This window comes from Euprymna scolopes, chromosome 2 (genome assembly GCF_053919585.1).
Source record: "Euprymna scolopes isolate OS-2025 chromosome 2, ASM5391958v1, whole genome shotgun sequence".
Classification (NCBI taxonomy): Eukaryota; Metazoa; Mollusca; class Cephalopoda; order Sepiida; family Sepiolidae; genus Euprymna; species Euprymna scolopes.
This window is the reverse complement of record NC_136483.1, coordinates 127,233,000-127,253,167: the sequence shown is the minus strand read 5'-3', so window position 1 is coordinate 127,253,167 and position 20,168 is coordinate 127,233,000. Positions and strand designations below refer to the sequence as shown.

The following is a 20,168-nucleotide window of genomic DNA, read 5'->3' as shown; positions in this document are numbered from 1 at the left end:
AAAAACGGGCCCTGTGTACAGACATGGCAGAATCAGTGACCGTGAGTACACCAAGACCCCAGTGGGAGCTGGGACAAAGAATACACTGTGTTAAATTTTACTACAAGACAGGCTCGTTTAAGAAAACCCAGGACAGTTACATGCATCAGTTCGAATGTGAAAAGGCTCCATCCAAAAGCAGAATTCAGAACTGGGTGGACCACTTCGAGAAGTATGGGACCGTGGAGAACCTCAACGCTGCCAGAGAGAACCGTCCAAGCCACTCGGGACGTCCCAAGAAGCGAACAGCTGAGCTGGTCGAAAGAGTGAGAGAGTCTCTCCAGCAAAGTCCGAAACGCTCTGTGCGTAATCGAAGTCAGTTCCTCGGTATGTCCTGTGAGACTTGCAGGAGAGACGCTGCAGACCCTTACAGCCTCAGAAAAGAAGCAGAGGAGGGCTATGGCAGTCAAGATGCTCGAGAAGTTCGAGGAGACACCAAGTTTCCTTAACCTCCTTTGGACCTCAGATGAAGCCCACTTCCATCTTGATGGAAAGACGAACTCCAAGACAAATGTCTTCTGGGGGTCCTCCAGACCCAATGAAGTAGCCACCAAGCCCCTGCACTCTCCTAAGTGCCCGGTGTAGGCTGCAATCTCGGCCAGAAGCATCATCGGACCAATCTTCATCGAAGAATCTGGCGCAGCAGTGACAGTCACCAAGGAGTGGTATATAGAGATCCTCAAAACCTTCAAGAGTGATCTCCAGACCATCTACCCGTCGCTCATGAGCAAGTTCTGGTTCCAGCAGGATGGAGCAAGTTCTCACACCTCAAATCTGTCCCAAGATTGGCTGAAAGATAACTTTGGAGACCGAGTGATCAGTCTCAAGACTGATTTTGAGTGGGCACCCCATAGTCTGGACCTAAGCCATCTAAGGCCATCTAGAACATATGCTATAGAACGAAGAAAAAAAGGCCAAAGACCCTGGCGTTTTAATGTGATATTTTGAATATAATGAACTAGTTATGACCAAAGTTTCATTTCATTCGTACAAAACACTAAGAAATGGGGCCTAATTAGAGTTGGGGCCCATTTTTTTTAGTCACTCTGTATGTAGCGAGCAGTATCAAAAAACTCTTTAAACACAGTGATGAAGTGTGATAACTAAAACTTACTTTGGTAATCTTGTCACATGCAGGTTTGGTGAATCACCCAGCAGTGCATGTGTAGCAGGATGAAATGGCTTACATTATGGCACTGTCACATCTGTGGTATGATCTATAAAAGTTTATCAATCCTAAAAAGTCAAATCTGTTCCTCACACTTAAAGGTTTCACACTAGTATCACATCATTACGTAAAATGTTGTTATACTTGAAAATTAACACACACACACACACACGTGTATAAAGGAATAATTACAATGGTCAATATATTAATAAGAGCATAATATATTTTTATGCTTATATCATACAATTATGTAATTATTAGCCAATCAATGATTTCTGAGGCATATCTCCAAATTTGTTCATATTGTGCTATTGGTCCATTTCTCTGCTGAAGGGATGGTATCTTAAAAGCCTACTCGAAACCATCAGTACTGATGGCTAATCAGTGCATAATCATGTGTGTGTATGTGTGCATGTCTATATATTACTTTCATATTTCTGTGTATGTGTACACACACACACACAGAAATATGAAAGTAAGGAGGGCTTCCAATCAAACAAAGGCCAGATTACTGGTTCAAAGTGCATGATATTGTCAAAAAATGAAACAAGTGATGATTACTGAGAACTGACCTTGAAACATCCTCGCGATGGATTTCTCAGTCAATGTTTTTTGTTTTTCTTGGTCTTACCTGGTAATTCACTAAAATTTGCTGTCGGATGGAAATAATTTTTGAGGGCATTGTAAGTGTTGATGCATGTATCAATATAAAATTCTGGTAGGAACTGAAAGAGTTGTTTGAAGGCGGAAGCCTTTAAGACTGTTTTGAGGACCACTCGAAATATCCATGCAACATCAATTTGTTTGGCCTGGTAAAGCAGAAAGAAAATAGTTAATTATAATTTATAAGACAAGAACAAATTGTAATCAGAACTTTTAAAATTTATCATGGATCTAAGTGGTCAGAGACCATAAAATGCTGAAATCAATGTGTTTTCCAACCTGGGGGGGGGGGTCTATGCTCTCTTCCCTCATCTATAAAATAATTCACCTGAATGAGATAATTTGATGTGTTGGATTCATATAAACATACATGAGATGTTGGGAACCTTCATGTGATCCCTCTGTGAGGAAACTAAATTAAAACAGAATGAAATGAGTAAAAATATCACAATTTGCAGATTCAGATGCATTCCTCATTTATAAAAGTTCTATCAAATAATTACTAAATAAAAAACATACAAACCTTGGAATTAATGAAAGATCTTCAGTCAAATATGTTGATAAGCGAGAGTTGTTTCATGAAATCTTGTTTGATAAAGTAAAATGAATTTTATTTAAATTTTTGTTATTTTCATGAGCAAAAACTTTACAATGTGTCTGAAATATTTTCAATAGTTTGTACATTTCTGTAGTTATCTACTTCAACAAGTAGATTTGCATTTTTCATTTTTTTACTCTTAGGTTTATTTTGTGATATTTATTTTGATCAGAAACAGATAGTTCACTGCCTTTTTTTTTTCTTTCTAAGGTTTTGATGCCCAAGAATCTTGGAAAAAGTTTTCTATTCATTCAAATAAATTGCTTTTCTCTGGTTTAAATTTCTACTTGCTATCTGAACTGGAGATGTCAGGCATATTGAAGTAAGCTTTTCTGATTTTTCTATTATTATTTGCCTGATTTCTGAAATTTTTTATTCCAGTTTTCAGTTTCCATGTAAATGTGCTTGTTTTTTTTTTACATCTTTCTTGCTCACTATTTTGTGTGAGATGTTGGGGAGGGAGACACACCATTATTCCTTTCATCTCAGCGATACAAAACACATTGTTGAGTTTTAGCCATATTTTTTGTTTTTCTTTTACTTTCATCTTGTTAATGTTATAGAAACATGTTCCATCTGAATAATTGATTGATCTTTGCCATTGTCTTTTAACACTTACATGGTTTACCAAAGTTTTTGGTAAAGGTAAAGATAATATTGTTGCCAGTCATGTGACCATTTATGCAACCAGGCTACGAACCGCTCAACCATCAGGATCTCATTCAAATATCAACTGAATACAGGTAGCCCTGTTTTCAGAAGGCGAGATCATACCACTCTGCATACGGTTGTAGTTGACAAATTGTAAGTCCCCACCACCAACAAAATGCCAAAAAGTGATCCAGTAGTTAGTGAAGACATGCAATTTTGATCTTTTATATTATGTATTTTTCAACTATGAAGGGCACATTGGCTGAATCTTAATTGATAAATAAATAACAAGGAAAAATAATGCAAATAAAAATTGTAAAAGCATAAGAAATGGACATTCATGAATTGGAAACCATGTTTAATTTCAGAAGAGTTTCTGATGGGTAGTTATTCTATGCAAGTCCTGGAGATAAAGAATTCTCAATGGGCAGCTGTTCTGTACAGGTTCTGGACAGTTTATAATTTTGCAGTCAAAGAGCAAAAGATCCTTATTATGCTGACATGAAAAAATTATGTGCTGGAATGTTAAGAGATTTAATTTTTATGAAGCAATTCTGGTTTCTGATTGGTTGATAGCGCATGAATTACTATAAACAGCATTTATAAATAGAATCTTCCAACTTTGAGGGCACATTAAACAAAAAATATTGCAACAGACATTAAATAATGAGAAACACAGAACTGAGTTGTGAGAATTAAATTAAAATTTTAACAGTTCTAAAACCAAGTGGAGATAACTGTTTTCTATGCAACAAAATATGTAATCAAACAACAAAAATCAAGAGAACTGCTTTTCTTTTTAAATTACCTTTGAATAAATAACTGCAATAACCCAAGCCATTTGACGTGTTTGCTCAGCAATTTTTTCTTCAAATACACATTTAGCACGTTCAAGTTCACCACGAATCTCTTGAGCCTAAAAAAACAAGGTTTTTATAAAGCCTAACACTATACAAATTTATTTTTTTATTTAGCATTTTAAAAGGTTTTACAGAAAGGCATCATGGGAAATAAAGATACTAATAAAAGAATAGTAAATGTTTTTAAGGATGATATTACAAATGTTCTCACATTCCTATTAGAAGCTTTGTCTGTCAGGTTAAAACTGAAATAATATTTTCTTTGATTTGTCAAGCTTAGGTTTTTTCTTTGTTTTTTTTTTACAAAAGAGTCATCAGTTATCAAGGCCCGGAGGTCACTCGAGGATAAGAGTTAATGAGTAAAATAGTCAATGGAAAAATGTTATAGTAATTGTTAGTAGTAGAAATTTGGTAAATCGGATTATTCAAGAATAGCTCATCAAGAACTTGAAAATGGTCATACTGATAGGGAAGCAGGAAAACGGAATGGAGTTCCACAGACGTGCAATTCTAAGAAAGAAACTTTGTTCATGAAATCCACGTTTAGGTTTAAGCACAGATAAAGAGTGGGGGAAATTATTGATAGTGGTTTCAGCTGAATGAGTATTTTTTGTGAAAGTTAGGCCAGAGAGGAACCATAGATTGGAGCTCAGATGAGCACTTGCTATGAAACTAACGATAAAGCAGAGACATGCTCGCAACATCTCTCCTGTGGGAAAGAGGTTGCAAAGAAGAGAAAAGGGCATCTCTCATAGGCTACGAAGTCTATTTTGAACTTTGTCAAGGCAGGATAAGCTGCTTCTTATAGAGAATTGCATCAGCAGTGAGATATCTACTGGAATGGTAGAATGATCACACCATTTTTCCAGCAGCCTTGGCAACAGATTTGATGTACGTGTTCCATCTCAGATCAGGAGTAAAGGTCAGACCTAGAAGCTTGTTAAAACATGGAGCCTTCCCAAGACGAAAGTCATTCACTTCAATTGATGCCAGACGGGGATCAGAATGAGCAATCAACAATTCCCCCACTAGCCAACAATCATGAGGTGGTTTGCTCACCAACCGAGAAGGCTAACATGCTTGCCAGTTGGTTTTCCTTCAACTCCACACCGGACCTTGTTAACCACCCTCTCCCTGACTTTCCTTTGCAGACAGACGCCATGCTAGACAATCTGAAAATGACCCCTTCTCAGGTGCATGCTATCATAAAAAACCTTGACACTTCAAAAGCATGTGGACCTGATCTTATCCCGGCTGTGCTATTAAAAAAATGCTCCGCCGAAGTACTTCTAGTTCTCTCCAAACTTTAAACAAATGCCTTGATGAATCTTGCTTTCTGGACTGCTGGAAAACTGCTTCTGCGGTACCAGTTTTCAAGAATTTTGGTGAAAGAACGGACCCTTAAATTATCGCCCCATTAGCCTCCTTCCACTTTTCGCCAAAATATTTGAGTCCATAATTAACCAAGCTCTAGTCCATCACCTTACAGATGTTAAACTTCTGACTGACCAAGCAATATGGATTTAGGCAAGCCTGTTCCGCAGCAGATATCCTAACTGTAATCTCTGAACATATATACCATTTACTAAACAAAGCAGTAGAGCAGTATCTCTAGATATATCTAAGGTTTTTGACAGGGCATGAAGGTCTTCTCAGGAAAATCAGATCTAACGGTATCACTGGACGAATACTTCACATAATTAAATCCTTCTTAGTTAAGAGAAAAATCTAGGTTGTCCTTGACAATCGTAAATCTAAACAATATGATATAAATGCGGGAGTGCCTTAGGGGTCTATCCTTGGACTTCTATTATTCCTAATATTCATAAATGACCTCCATGACAAAACTGCCTCTGAGATGGGTATATATGCTGATGACACCACGCTCTATAACAGGCACGACAGAAAAACAAATGAACACATATCTAAGAAAATGGCAGAAACACTAGAGGATGACCTCCAATCTGTAGTGGAATGGGGACATTCAGTGCTTCCAAGACTAAACTTGTTTCTTTCAATGATTACAAGAAATCTTTTCTACCACCAATAATAATGGCTAAAGATTCATTATCTGAAAGTACTTCTTTTAAACTCCTCGGCCTAACGTTCACAGGAAACATGAGTTGGAACAATTACATTGAGAGCATTGCCAGGACCGCTGTAAAGAAGGTAGGCTCTCTCTACCGTGCTAGAAAGCTACTAATGCCCGAAAGTATCCTGTACCTCTATAAGGCCACCATTTGCTCATGTATGGAGCATTGTTGTCCTATTTGGGGTGGAGCATCTGCTACTAGTCTTTTGCTCCTAGACAAGGTCCAAAAGAGAGTCTCCAACCTGATAGGGTCTGAACTGTCACCTAAGCTTCAGTCTCTGCCCCACCAACAAAATGTTGCATCCCCCTGCCTGTCTACAAGTATTTTAATGGTGAATGCTCTAACAAACTACAAGTACATGAGCCCCCACAATGTAAATACTCTTGACAAATCCGACAAGCAGCTAAATCCCACCCCTACACAGTAGAGATCCCTAGATGTAAGAGAGCTTTCTACTCCAGTAATTTCTTCCCCAGAACTGCTAGAAATTGGAATTCCATTCCAGGTCCCTGCTTCCCCAACTGTACTGACATGCAGAAGTTCAAGTGTAAGGTAAACCGACATCTTGCTGCCCAACTTCCTACATAGTAACCCAGCAGCTTATGTCCCTGATAGTGGCAATGTGTCTTGTTTGGGGTGAAAATGTAATTGTCATAAAAAAAAGAGTGTTGATGATGGAAAGATGGTTTTAGATGCATTAAAATTAACCAGCCACTTCTTTCCCCATTGCACTACGTGATCAAAATCAGAGGAGAGAATCAGAGAGAACTTGATCATTCGAAGTGTTGCCATAGATGGTAGTTTTAAATAGCATTTTTTGCTGTTTAAATAATATTACATAGGTTATAGAACAGCATAGAAAATGGTCAGTTTCTATTTTTTAATGCTAAAAGGCACGACTTTTGCAGTAAAAAAACAGATGGAGGCTATGTCTATGATATTTTAACAATGGATGTTAACCCATTGTTAGAAATTAAAATAGAATTTCTTTAAAAACATATAAAACAAACCACAAATAGAAATTAATGATTTTAAATGCTGTTCTCAGATAACACCTCAATCTTAAGTCTTTGTCCTGCTTCAATGGTTTGGACACATGGCTTATCATCAGAGGAAGAACTAATTCATGATGTAATCCTCCCTAACTTTCTGTCTGGGTGGCACAATCGTATCGGTGGACACCCAATAATCTGGACAACAATAATCAAGGGGGGCTTGGCTGAGCTTTCAAGTCTACAGGTGGTTGATCTTTGATGGTGGAATTGCAAGTGCTAGTCACCTTGTATGACCTTGTTCAGGAATGCTATGCATGGACTGCCACAATTCAAGATATGCAGGCCAAGGAAAAAGCTTGACTGGGGTGAATGCGATTGCTACAACATGATTTTAAGCAAATAGAAATATAATTTTAAATTCAAAATAAACTGTTAATTTTATTTATTTTTTTTTTGTAATGTGACTTTTCGCATACAATTCATCTTGTTTCATGCTGGAAAAAGTTGAGCTCATTTTTGTTTTTTTTAACTTATTAGATTTTGATGCAAGGTTGACCTACATTTGACCTACATTTCACAAGATTTCAGTCTTCACAGAATAATCACTCCCCAAATTTACAATTTTGATTGGGAATTGTTCAGTCATAATTTTCAGATTTTATTCTCAAAAAGCTAACACAAGTTTTTATTTTGTCGTCTCTGTAAATTGTTCACATTTCCTATTACAATTCAATTATCAGAGATTATTACTGGTCATTTAAGTGCTGTTGTCAGTTTTAATCATAGTAATAAATGCTTTGGTCCAATAAATCCTTTTAGAGAATATGTATTAATGTGCTATAGACAAAATAACCTGACCAGGTATTTTCTGGGAGTATGTACAAAATTTAATGTCAATTTGTCACATTATGTCCATGTCCGTGAAGTACATGTGCATCTAACCTGACTCACCTACATGTCTGTTAAGTTTACAAGTACTACTAAACATGCAACATGTTCAGTTTCAAAAAAATATATTTACTTCAAAAACTGCAAATAATTCTAACGTCAAAAACATTAGGGTGAAAATAAATACAAATAAAAACATGCAGGATAACATCATTATCTTTGTAGTCTTCTATCATTTTTCTCTCTGCACATTTTTACACTTTTTATATTTACCATCATACATTGTCATAGCCTTCAATAAAAATATGTGAAAAACTTTATAAATTTATAATCTAATTTTGATATTTAATTTAAACCCCAAATTGAATTTGATCCAGGTACTCAATGTCTATATTCATCAATTAATGCAAATATAAATTATATTTACATCTTCAGGGCAGTGTTTCAATTTCTCTTCGGTATCCATCAATGAATGAATATACTCATTCATATGTTCTCGTAAGGTACTCATCTGGAAAAAGTATTTTCAAACAAAAAAAAACAAAAATTTAATTAAAAATTAATTTTGATATAAAACAAAAAATATGTAAAACTTAACAAACAAAAATATTGATGCAAATATTAAAATGAAGGTAACTTCAAGTAATAAAAGTCCATCAATCTTAAAACATGTATCTGTTGAACTATTTTCAGAAATGTATGCAAATAGGACATTGATATTCTTCAGCTATTGCTCTTTCTTATGACAATATTCTTTAGTCATCTAGGTGCTGTTTAAAGTTCCTTGGTTTAAATTTCAGTCGTTTATTGTTTCAGTAAAGTGTTCAAACCATCCTTCGGTCTGAATGCATCGTTAGTTTGATATTTTTAAAAGATGATCATGTTATAGGATGGATAAAGAGAGAGAGAGAGGGGGAGGAGTGTGAGTTATAGTGTAGACACGTTGACCGGAAGTCAAGATCAGCTGATCGGATTGCGTGTGAGTTATGTGATCAGGTTAGCTGAATCGGGGAGATTTGGTTGGGACTTGGAAGAGAGCGGAAGGCTTCGCCGTTGTCTCCTCCCCTTTGCTGGGGGGGGGGGCCAAACGCTGACGTGGTAGAAATAAGACCTAGAAGAAGAAACCACACAGGCCAAATTAACTTTCCATTCTTCTGTGATCGATCTGGAAGGTGAATAAAAAACTATAGAACCAATTTCTTGTCTTGGAGTGAAATAAATCTTCGTCCCCAAAAACAGGTACCAATCTCCCTCCAGGACGAGAGATTCCAGATGAACCAATATTGAAGAAGCAGAGGTTTGTTGTAAATGCATGTCACACACACAACGACATTAATTCTGATAAGATAATCAAACACTCAATCCTTTATGATATGACAACGTAACAAACACTCAATTTGGTGCTCATGTAGTAGAATGTACCCTGTCTCCAGATGAAACACTAAGATTCTTCCTAAGATGAACAACAACAACAATACAGGATATACGTCATCTTAATTCCACCCAGTATATAACAAACGCTCAATTTGGCGTACGTGAACCAGGGCACTCATACAAGAGTGTGAAAAAAAAAAATCGAGCCTGTAGGTTACCATAAAAAAAGTATTATATAGACACAACGAAAAGAAAAAAAATATATAGTATACTAGACATAAAAGTTGAAAAGATACAGAAAATTAAAGGAAAAATAAAACAACGTAGGGTCTATTTAAAAAAAAACACGATGAAAAAAACAAAATATAGACGAAAAATGCTAAATTAAGAAGAAATAAGAGAAAAAAAATAGATTGCTCGATCAACATACAGATAACGAATTGTTGATTTTGAATAATGGCTGTAATAATCTATTTTAAACACAGAGGAAAAAATATATTATTACAGCCAATGTGTAAAATAAAACGTAAGAAAAAAGAATGTTACAGTGTAGAAAAAACAAACAGAAGAAATTGAAAAAAAAAAAGATATATCAATCGACATACTGATAACAAATTGTGATTTTGAATATACAGCCAAAGTGTAAAAATGAAAGAAAAAGAAAAAAGAAGAAATAGAACATATAAACTTTAGTTACAGAGTGTGGGTGAAATGACCTGCCACATTACCAGAGAGAATACGTCAATCATAAATATTTGTTATGAGTTAGAAGACACAATTAAATACAGTTAAAATGTTGCAATTTTTAAATTGTAAAAGCTTCGCATACTTTTAAGAAAAACAATGTGTACTTTTTTTTGAAGAAACAAGGGACAGTTTCTGCTAAGGTGAATTTTTTTTTTCTCTAATTGTATGTTTTTTTTTTTTTTCTTAGGGATTTTTTTTTCTGGTGTGGAAATTGTATGTAAATCGATGTAAACTGTTTTATGAAATGTTAAAATGTATGTTTTTTAGGAAATGGCAGAAGAGACCATAATAATAATCCCTCGGATAAGTACAATGTGATTTTTTTTTTCTTTTTTTTTTCTTTAAAAAAAACCCTAGTGTTGGATGACGTGGACAATTTTAGTTTCCATTGATTTGAACTTTTGTTTTGTGAAGGATTGTCTGGAAGTTTATAAGCGAGTCATTTTTTTTTTTTTTTGAAACGACTATGTATTTTAATTGTAAATGTCTATAGATTTTTTGTAAACGACTATGATTTTTTATTTTTGATATTCTGTGAGGTGGTAAAGGTGATGTAGCCAACCTCAGAATTGATGACATGGACAAAATTGGGTTTCCATGAAACTGTGTTTTGTTATTTGGAGTTTTATTATTGGTGAGATGAGACTTTGTGAATGTTTATAAGAATTTTTAAAATTTTTATTTTTTATTTAATTGATGTTTCTTGAATCGGTATTGTGCGGGATTTTCTTGTTCTTGACATGTATTTTTTTTTTTGCAGAATGGAGGAAGAGTGAATCTTTGCCTTGTGGGGTTTATTGAAATAATGAAAAAATTTAATAAATAACTACATGTTGTTAATTAAGTAATAACGATAGTAATAATAATAAAATTGGGAATAAGAGAAAGAAATAAGATTTAAGCAGTATAAGAAAAAAAGACACATTACTGGATTGAACAAGGGTCAACTAGTTCTTAAATTTTGAAAGAGTTAAAGGTTCAGTTGATATTTATTCTAATTCTCGAAATAGTTATAGAATTTTTTTTTGCGGGATTTTTCTCCGGATGCATAGTCATTATTAGGTATACACATTAGAATTGAAATTATTTAGGAAAAAAATAAGATGATACTGGATATAGTTGGCTTAAAATAAATTAGAATCTTAGAGAGGGGACCAAAATAGAAATTACGTAAATGGGTATTTTTGAGAAGTTTTTACAGATGTGATAAGCGAGAGATTTTCTTTTTTAATAAATTGTTTTTTGTATTTTTTTTAAAGTCCATAAATATTTTTCGCAAGAAAAGTAACTTGCCGGGTAAGCATTAAAGATGCCCTGTAGGAGAATAAGATGGACCCTGTGGTAATTAAGTGCTTGAAAAAAAAGCTGGTCGCACGTGACGATTCCAAGCAGGAGGTAAGACTTGGCTTAATTAATTAGAGACAGGCGTAGAGAGGATACGAGAATCCTTAAAGGTACCAGGGACCTATGTGAGAGGCAGTACCATAGGCAAATCACATATAGCTGAGGTGAGAGAAAAGTAAAATCTACCATAGGTACGTACGAAAATATAACCTTATATTTTTTTTAGAGATGCATGAATGTGGGATATCTCTGCTGGATCTTGGAAGCTCTGATGAGAGAAAAGAAAAATCACAAAAACCGGGTCATAGCTAGAATAGGCGCAAATAGGAATCATGTCACAAAGTTGGGAGTTAGTTAGCTAAGGGTGATATTTTCTAAATCTTCATCAAAATTCCAAGAGTCCAAGCAAAGAAATCCAAATGAATCAGTGTGAAAAAAAAGGTATATCTTATAATTTGGAAGCCAACCACGAAGATTAATTATGAGCTTTGAGATGTACCGAAAAAGATAAGATAGTTACAAAATGAAAACAAAGCCATACTTAATAGAACAACCAGGCAAAGGATATGATCAGGGCACTTTTGGGACGAAATGTGTTGTCAATTTCGAAAGAGGTAAAGTGAGACCTCTAGTTTACGGCATAAGGGTGGCTGGATGAAGCAGCTGACGTGAATTATAGGAGCTACTACCCTACACCCAAAAGGAATATGCCAGGGGGATCAGATAGAGATTCTGGTCTAAAAAATAAAATTATGAAGTCAGTTGGAAAAGGGTTGACTAAAGGAGTTTTTTTAGCCTGATCTTTCTTAGTCAAGGGGTGTGTAGATATTAAAAAAAAAATGTACTAGAATTTAAAAATGCATACATGTTTTGAAAATAAGGATAGATGGAATGTTATAAGATGGATCAAGAGAGAAAGAGAGAGATGGAGAGGAGTGTGAGTTATAGTGTAGACACGTTGACCGGAAGTCAAGATCAGCTGATCGGATTGTGTGTGAGTCATGTGATCAGGTTAGCTGAATCGGGGAGATTTGGTTGGGACTTGGAAGAGAGCGGAAGGCTTCGCCGTTGTCTCCTCCCCTTCGCTGGGGGGGGGGACGAATGCTGATGTGGTAGAAATAAGACCTAGAAGAAGAAACCACACAGGCCAAATTCATTTTCCATTCTTCTGCGATCAATCTGGAAGGTGAATAAAAAACTATAGAACCAATTTCTTGACTTGGAGTGAAATAAATCTTCGTCCCCAAAAACAAGTACCAGTCTCCCTCCAGGATGAGAGATTCCAGATGGACCAACATCGAAGAAGCAGAGGTATGTTGAAAATGCATGTCACACACACAACGACATTAACTCTGATAAGATAATCAAACACTCAATCCTTTATGATACGACAACGTAACAATCATTTTAAAATGACAAAGATCTTTATCTTTTCACCAACTATCAAAGCAATAGATTTGTCTCCCTATTTCATTATTGTGGGATTTTTGCAGAAGAGATTTCATTAATTTAAAATCCGACATTCATTTTTTTATTTTCTTGAAATATCATACGATACAAAACTTCCATCAGATCACACTGATGCAAGTCAAACCACAATACAATGTTAAAAGTGTTTTAAAAAATAAACATATATATTAGTGATGGGACGATTCCAAAATTGTTCCCGATTCCAATACAATTACCGATTCCTTTCAAAATTTCCAATTCCGATCAGATTCTGATTCTGATTCTTTTAAAATTTATACATATTAAATTAGAGATTTGTTTTTGTTTTGTTTCTTTTGTAAATTTTCAAATTATTACATAAACCCCAGGGTAATGTCTGCATATATTTTTTCTCAAAAGTTTGCTCTGTAATTGATTAAAAATTATAAGACAACAAAACATTTAATTTTATTTTAAAACAAAGCTATATTGTATCAGTTCGTATTTACATGCTACTTACATAAATAATTAAATAGTTGAAAATATTCGAAGATTGGTAGGCAAAATAAGAAAACAATGTAAGAACATATTTAACAATGCTACCTCTCATTGTTACGAACGGATTTCTAAATAATAATGTTACAATTTAGAAAAACATTTTTAACATGAGATTGCGTGAGCTTTCTGTGCCTTCTCTCTATGAATGAACTAAAATTTTATTTTAATTATAAAAATTTGAAAGGTTATTATATTGATTTACTTTGCTATAAAAAATTAAACAAAAACAAAACGAAGTGAAAATGGTGATGATGATGATGACGACGACAACAACAACGACAACTTTGTAGATTAACACGCAGCTAAATCCCGATTCAAAAATGAAATATTACTTTTATAGATTACGTGTTAGAACATTTTTTTAAATTGACGGAAAGAATAGCGATCATGGTTCTTGTGCAGTTTACATCCCGTCCCTTATTAAAAAACGAAAATTTCAAAAAGCAATTATATTCTACGTACCCGTTTTGGAATAATCAAAATTATATTCTACATACCCGTTTTAGAATAATCAAAAGAACTGTAGTAGTCAATAACACACAACAACAATAATAATAATAATAATAATAATAATAATAATAATAATAACATTAATAACAGCAACACTTACCAAGGGTCCAGCTTATGCACAAGACTGACACCAGATTGAGCTGGACTGAGGGCTTGTATTTATGTACAAGCATATCCAATCAGGTGATTCAGCCAATCATAATCCAAAGAATAGACTGGCCCATGTGTGCACAATGGAATCTCCCATTGTGCCATAAATAGTTCTCCTCTTTCATGAGAGGTAACTTTAGTCTTTGCCAAGTTATCCACAACTTGAACGTTGACCAAAAGTCCACTACACAATCCAATATGGCGGTACGAACAGGATTCGAACCTGTGCGGGCATTGCCCACTGGATTTCAAATCCATCAACAGCGTCTAGAACAAAGAAAACAGTCCTAGACGCTGTTGATGGATACCACTCGATTCTCTTAGACAAAGAATCTCAACCATTAACCACCTTCATAACTGAGTGGGAAAGATACATGTATCTTAGGATGCCTCAAGGATATGTCGCATCTGGGGATGCTTACACTCGCAGATATGATGATATCCCACGCAAGGTGAAGATAGTAGACGATACCCTGCTATATGACTAGCATTGAGGGAGCCTTTTATCATACCTTCGATTTCCTGCTCCAATGTGCTAAGAATGGAATTGTGCTCAACACCGACAAATTCCAATTCTGTCAAGATGTCGTACAATTTGGAGGCCTCCAGATAACTTCTTCAGGAGTGACCCCTTCTGAGTCCATGATACAAGCGATACAGGATTTTCCAGTCCCAAGGACAATTACTGACGCCAGATCATGGTTTGGGCTTGTCAACCAAGTAGCCTGGGCATATTCACTGGGTCCAGTTATGGTGCCTTTTCGGGACCTCGTCAAACAAAACTCCAAATTTGCTTGGAATCAAAACCTTGAAGACGCATTCAAAGATTCCAAGCGAGTTATAATTCACCTAGTCCAGAAGGGGGTAGCAACATTTGACAAAGACAGAGCAACTTGCCTTGCTCCAGATTGGAGCAAAGAAGGAATGGGCTTCCTACTCCTACAAAAACATTGCCAATGTACCCTTGAAAAAGCCCCAATCTGCTGTTCCGAAGGTTGGCATCTGATATATGCCGGCAGCAGATTTTGACGGATGCTGAACGCAGATACGCACCAATAGAGGGTGAGGCAGCAGCAATAGCATGGGCATTGGAGAAATGCCGTATGTTCATCATGGGTTCTCCAAACATCATAGTGGTCACAGACCATGAACCTCTGAAGGGGATATTTGGCGATCGTGATCTGAGCAAGATCCAAAACCCCCGGCTCTTTAGACTAAAGGAAAAGACCCTGAGATATAGATTTACCATACAGCATTGCCCGGGAAGTAGCACAGAGGCCCTGATGCAGTCTCCCGCCACCCAGTGGCGATGGTGCAAGCCCTCCTCAAAGTATTTCCAACAAAACCTTCTCAAATGGATATACTGGAGTCAAACAACATAAGCAACATAACAGAGTCAACAGCCTTAATAGCAACATTTTCAGACAGCAGTAATATAGCCATGATATCACCAGACCTAATTCGTTCAGCAGGTTGTGGCGATCAACAATATAACAAATTAATAGACACAATACAGCAAGGCTTCCCAAAAACATGTAATCTCACTGCGCCCGAAGTCCGTGAGTATTGAGAGGTGAGGCACCGCCTTAGCACTGACAATGGTCTAGTATTGTTGGATCGAAGGATCGTTATCCCCAAAACACAACGAAAAAAGGTCCTACACTACCTGCATTCTGCACACCAAGGAGTAGTCGGCATGAAAGCACGTGCAAACGAATCGGTGTACTGGCCAGGGATGGATGCATCAATCCGCAGTATTAGGGCGAATTGCACGGTATGCTCAACCATCGCACCTAGTCAACCAAGGGAGCCTATCATTCTAACACGATCCCCAGAGTGGCCATTCCAGCAAATCGTCATGGATATTTTTTATATTGGAGATCACACATACCTTGCCTGCGCAGATAGGCTAACTGGTTGGCTAATTCTATACCGCCTAGAATCAGGTTACACTACTACAACCAAATTGATGTCCATATGCCGACAACTGTTCCAAACATATGGTGCCCCAGAAGAACTCAGCACCGATGGCGGCCCACCTTTCACTTCCAGCACGTTTCAAGAATTTCTGAAAACATGGTGTGTTAGGCACAGATTATCTTCTGTTGCGTATCCCCAATCCAATGGCAGGGCAGAGCTCGCAGTAAAAACTGCAAAGAGGATTGTGAAAGGAAACACAGGCCCCCCAGGGTTCCTTGGACAATGACAGTGTTGCCCGGGCCATCTTGCAGTATCGGAATACCCCAATCCAAAGCGTTGGCCTATCACCGGCTCAATTATTACTTCACCGTCGATTACGTGACTCCATCCCTTCACAGCCAATCCTCTACAAGCCTCATCCTGAATGGGTGTCAGCGGCACAACACCGCGAGGAAATGCTCCACCACCGCAATGCAAAAATAGTAGAAAGATACAATAACTATACCTACAACCTTCCACCGTTACAAGCTGGTGACACCGTAGCCATCCAAAATCCAGTCAATCGCAGATGGAACACAACGGGCAAAATCATCAGTTCCCTACCAGATCGACAATACCGAATCAGGGTTAACGGATCCAGAAGGATCACACTTAGGAACCGCCGTTTCCTCAGAAAATGCAAACTCAAGCCTGCACCAACCCCAATACCAAGTGCAACACTAGGACCAACAATTCCCTCAAGCGATACTACATTCTTGCATCTCCCACTGTCTCCCTGTAATAGCACATACACAGCAACCAAACCCCAACAACAAACCACACATATATCCTCACGCTTTCAATCATCAAGGATTCCCCGAGCTCTTTCTAAGTTACTACCACACAACAAACTAGGCCTAAAAGAGAGATACACCTCTCATACAACCCAGCCTACTCGTGGGGGGGGGGAAGAGGGGAGATGTAGAATAATCAAAAGAGCTGTAGTAGTCAATAACAACAACAACAACAATAATAATAATAATAATAGCAGCAACACTTACCAAGGGTCCAGCTTATGCACAAGACTGACACCAGATTGAGCTGGACTGAGGGCTTGTATTTATGTACAAGCATATCCAATCAGGTGATTCAGCCAATCATAATCCAAAGAATAGACTGGCCCATGTGTGCACAATGGAATCTCCCATTGTGCCATAAATAGTTCTCCTCTTTCATGAGAGGTAACTTTAGTCTTTGTCAAGTTATCCACAACTTGAACGCTGACCGAAAGTCCACTACACAATCCAATACCCCCCCCCCCCCAAAAAAAATTTCACTTAATTTCATCAAGTAGTTTTGTTTTTACAGCTTATTTTCAATCTCGGGAACATGGAATTTCTCTAATAAATCGCTTAATTGATATCAAAGGAAAGTAATCCATTATATTTCGACCAAAATCAATGCTAATGGCATAGTTTAGATTGACTGTTTCGAATGCCTCGAATGAATGGTTTTAGCGATAAAAACAAAACTACTTGATGATATTAAGTGAAAACTTTTTGAGAACTTCATTCCATAACGGGTATGTAGAATATAATTGTTTCTTTTTTGTTTTTTTAATTTTCGTTTTTTAATGGGGGACGTAAACTGAACAAGTACCGCGATCATTTTAGAAGAGTGTGAGATCAGTTTCAAATTTAACGTTAAATGATCATCGTTTCTGGCCACCCTAATTCTTTATGGATGTTAACTAAATTGTTTCCCCACTAAATTGAGTTCGATTTGCAACGTTGTAAAACCATGTGTAATCGCTTAAAAACTAGACACCCCCTCTTCCAATAAGCACACATAATTTAAAATTGGTAACACATGTGGGAACATGAGAATTAGCAGCGAACCGGATGTTAACGCATCCACCATGAGAGACAAAATGAAAAATCGTCTTTTGCACATGGCTCCACGCATTGCTTCCGCTTGGGAAGAAAAAAATAAGATAACCACAAAATAATTATCGACCAATGGCAGAGCTCCGCGCCTAAAATAAACACCTCAAATATCACAGTCGCTGGGAGCCGGTTTGCTACTATAAAATGAGGGAACAGAAGGTGGAAGAGGAGATTCGCCCAGCTGCGTCAGTGAACACACGGGCAGATTCTCCCACCCGACCTAAAGAGATGAAGAAGAAAAAGAAATAAGGCACCAGTGAACTGAAGCCGACTACGCTCTCATGTTATGGGCCAAACGCCTTCAATTCTAAACAATGCCTAATTCACACAAACCAAAGAAGAAACAGGAGGAGAAAGAAGACGAAGATGCTGCTGATGAAAAGAGTCACTCGCTTTCCAGTTACAAGCCAAAGCACGCATCACCAACAGCAGGATGACCGGCCTACCCTAACCCTCTCCATTGTCCAAAAGATAAGTTACACTTTATGAACATTCATTCCTTGTCAATTCATACATACCTACAAACATTTTACGAACATTCATTCCTTGTCAATTCATACATACCTACAAACATTTTACGAACATTCATTCCTTGTCAATTCATACATACCTACAAACATTTTACGAACATTCATTCCTTGTCAATTCATACATACCTACAAACATTTTACGAACATTCATTCCTTGTCAATTCATACATACCTACAAACATTTTACGAACATTCATTCCTTGTCAATTCATACATACCTACAAACATTTTACGAACATTCATTCCTTGTCAATTCATACATACCTACAAACATTTTACGAACATTCATTCCTTGTCAATTCATACATACCTACAAACATTTTACGAACATTCATTCCTTGTCAATTCATACATACCTACAAACATTTTACGAACATTCATTCCTTGTCAATTCATACATACCTACAAACATTTTACGAACATTCATTCCTTGTCAATTCATACATACCTACAAACATTTTACGAACATTCATTCCTTGTCAATTCATACATACCTACAAACATTTTACGAACATTCATTCCTTGTCAATTCATACATACCTACAAACATTTTACGAACATTCATTCCTTGTCAATTCATACATACCTACAAACATTTTACGAACATTCATTCCTTGTCAATTCATACATACCTACAAACATTTTACGAACATTCATTCCTTGTCAATTCATACATACCTACAAACATTTTACGAACATTCATTCCTTGTCAATTCATACATACCTACAAACATTTTACGAACATTCATTCCTTGTCAATTCATACATACCTACAAACATTTTACGAACATTCATTCCTTGTCAATTCATACATACCTACAAACATTTTACGAACATTCATTCCTTGTCAATTCATACATACCTACAAACATTTTACGAACATTCATTCCTTGTCAATTCATACATACCTACAAACATTTTACGAACATTCATTCCTTGTCAATTCATACATACCTACAAACATTTTACGAACATTCATTCCTTGTCAATTCATACATACCTACAAACATTTTACGAACATTCATTCCTTGTCAATTCATACATACCTACAAACATTTTACGAACATTCATTCCTTGTCAATTCATACATACCTACAAACATTTTACGAACATTCATTCCTTGTCAATTCATACATACCTACAAACATTTTACGAACATTCATTCCTTGTCAATTCATACATACCTACAAACATTTTACGAACATTCATTCCTTGTCAATTCATACATACCTACAAACATTTTACGAACATTCATTCCTTGTCAATTCATACATACCTACAAACATTTTACGAACATTCATTCCTTGTCAATTCATACATACCTACAAACATTTTACGAACATTCATTCCTTGTCAATTCATACATACCTACAAACATTTTACGAACATTCATTCCTTGTCAATTCATACATACCTACAAACATTTTACGAACATTCATTCCTTGTCAATTCATACATACCTACAAACATTTTACGAACATTCATTCCTTGTCAATTCATACATACCTACAAACATTTTACGAACATTCATTCCTTGTCAATTCATACATACCTACAAACATTTTACGAACATTCATTCCTTGTCAATTCATACATACCTACAAACATTTTATGAACATTCATCTCCTTTGTTAAATCACATTCCATCCTACGAACACTTTGCCTCTCCTAATACAAATTGTTGGTAGTAAATAAAGTCGGTTCTCAACCTTCAATATTCGTCTGTC

The 20,168-nt window shown here is 36.3% G+C and overlaps 1 protein-coding gene across 3 annotated transcripts in view; it reads right to left on the bottom strand.

Annotated features, from left to right (window-relative positions):
• The window catches only part of LOC145295982 (E3 ubiquitin-protein ligase RNF123-like), a 911,347-nt gene that overhangs the window by 295,533 nt on the left and 595,646 nt on the right, over positions 1-20,168 (bottom strand). For all 3 annotated transcript variants that reach the window (XM_080141948.1, XM_080141929.1, XM_080141938.1), the window contains 3 exons: positions 8,383-8,466; positions 3,928-4,035; positions 1,839-2,016 (listed from right to left, as the gene is read on the bottom strand). In XM_080141948.1, coding sequence (XP_079998074.1) covers positions 1,839-2,016; positions 3,928-4,035; positions 8,383-8,466 — 370 coding nt within the window. The remainder of the gene's footprint in view (positions 1-1,838; positions 2,017-3,927; positions 4,036-8,382; positions 8,467-20,168) is intronic.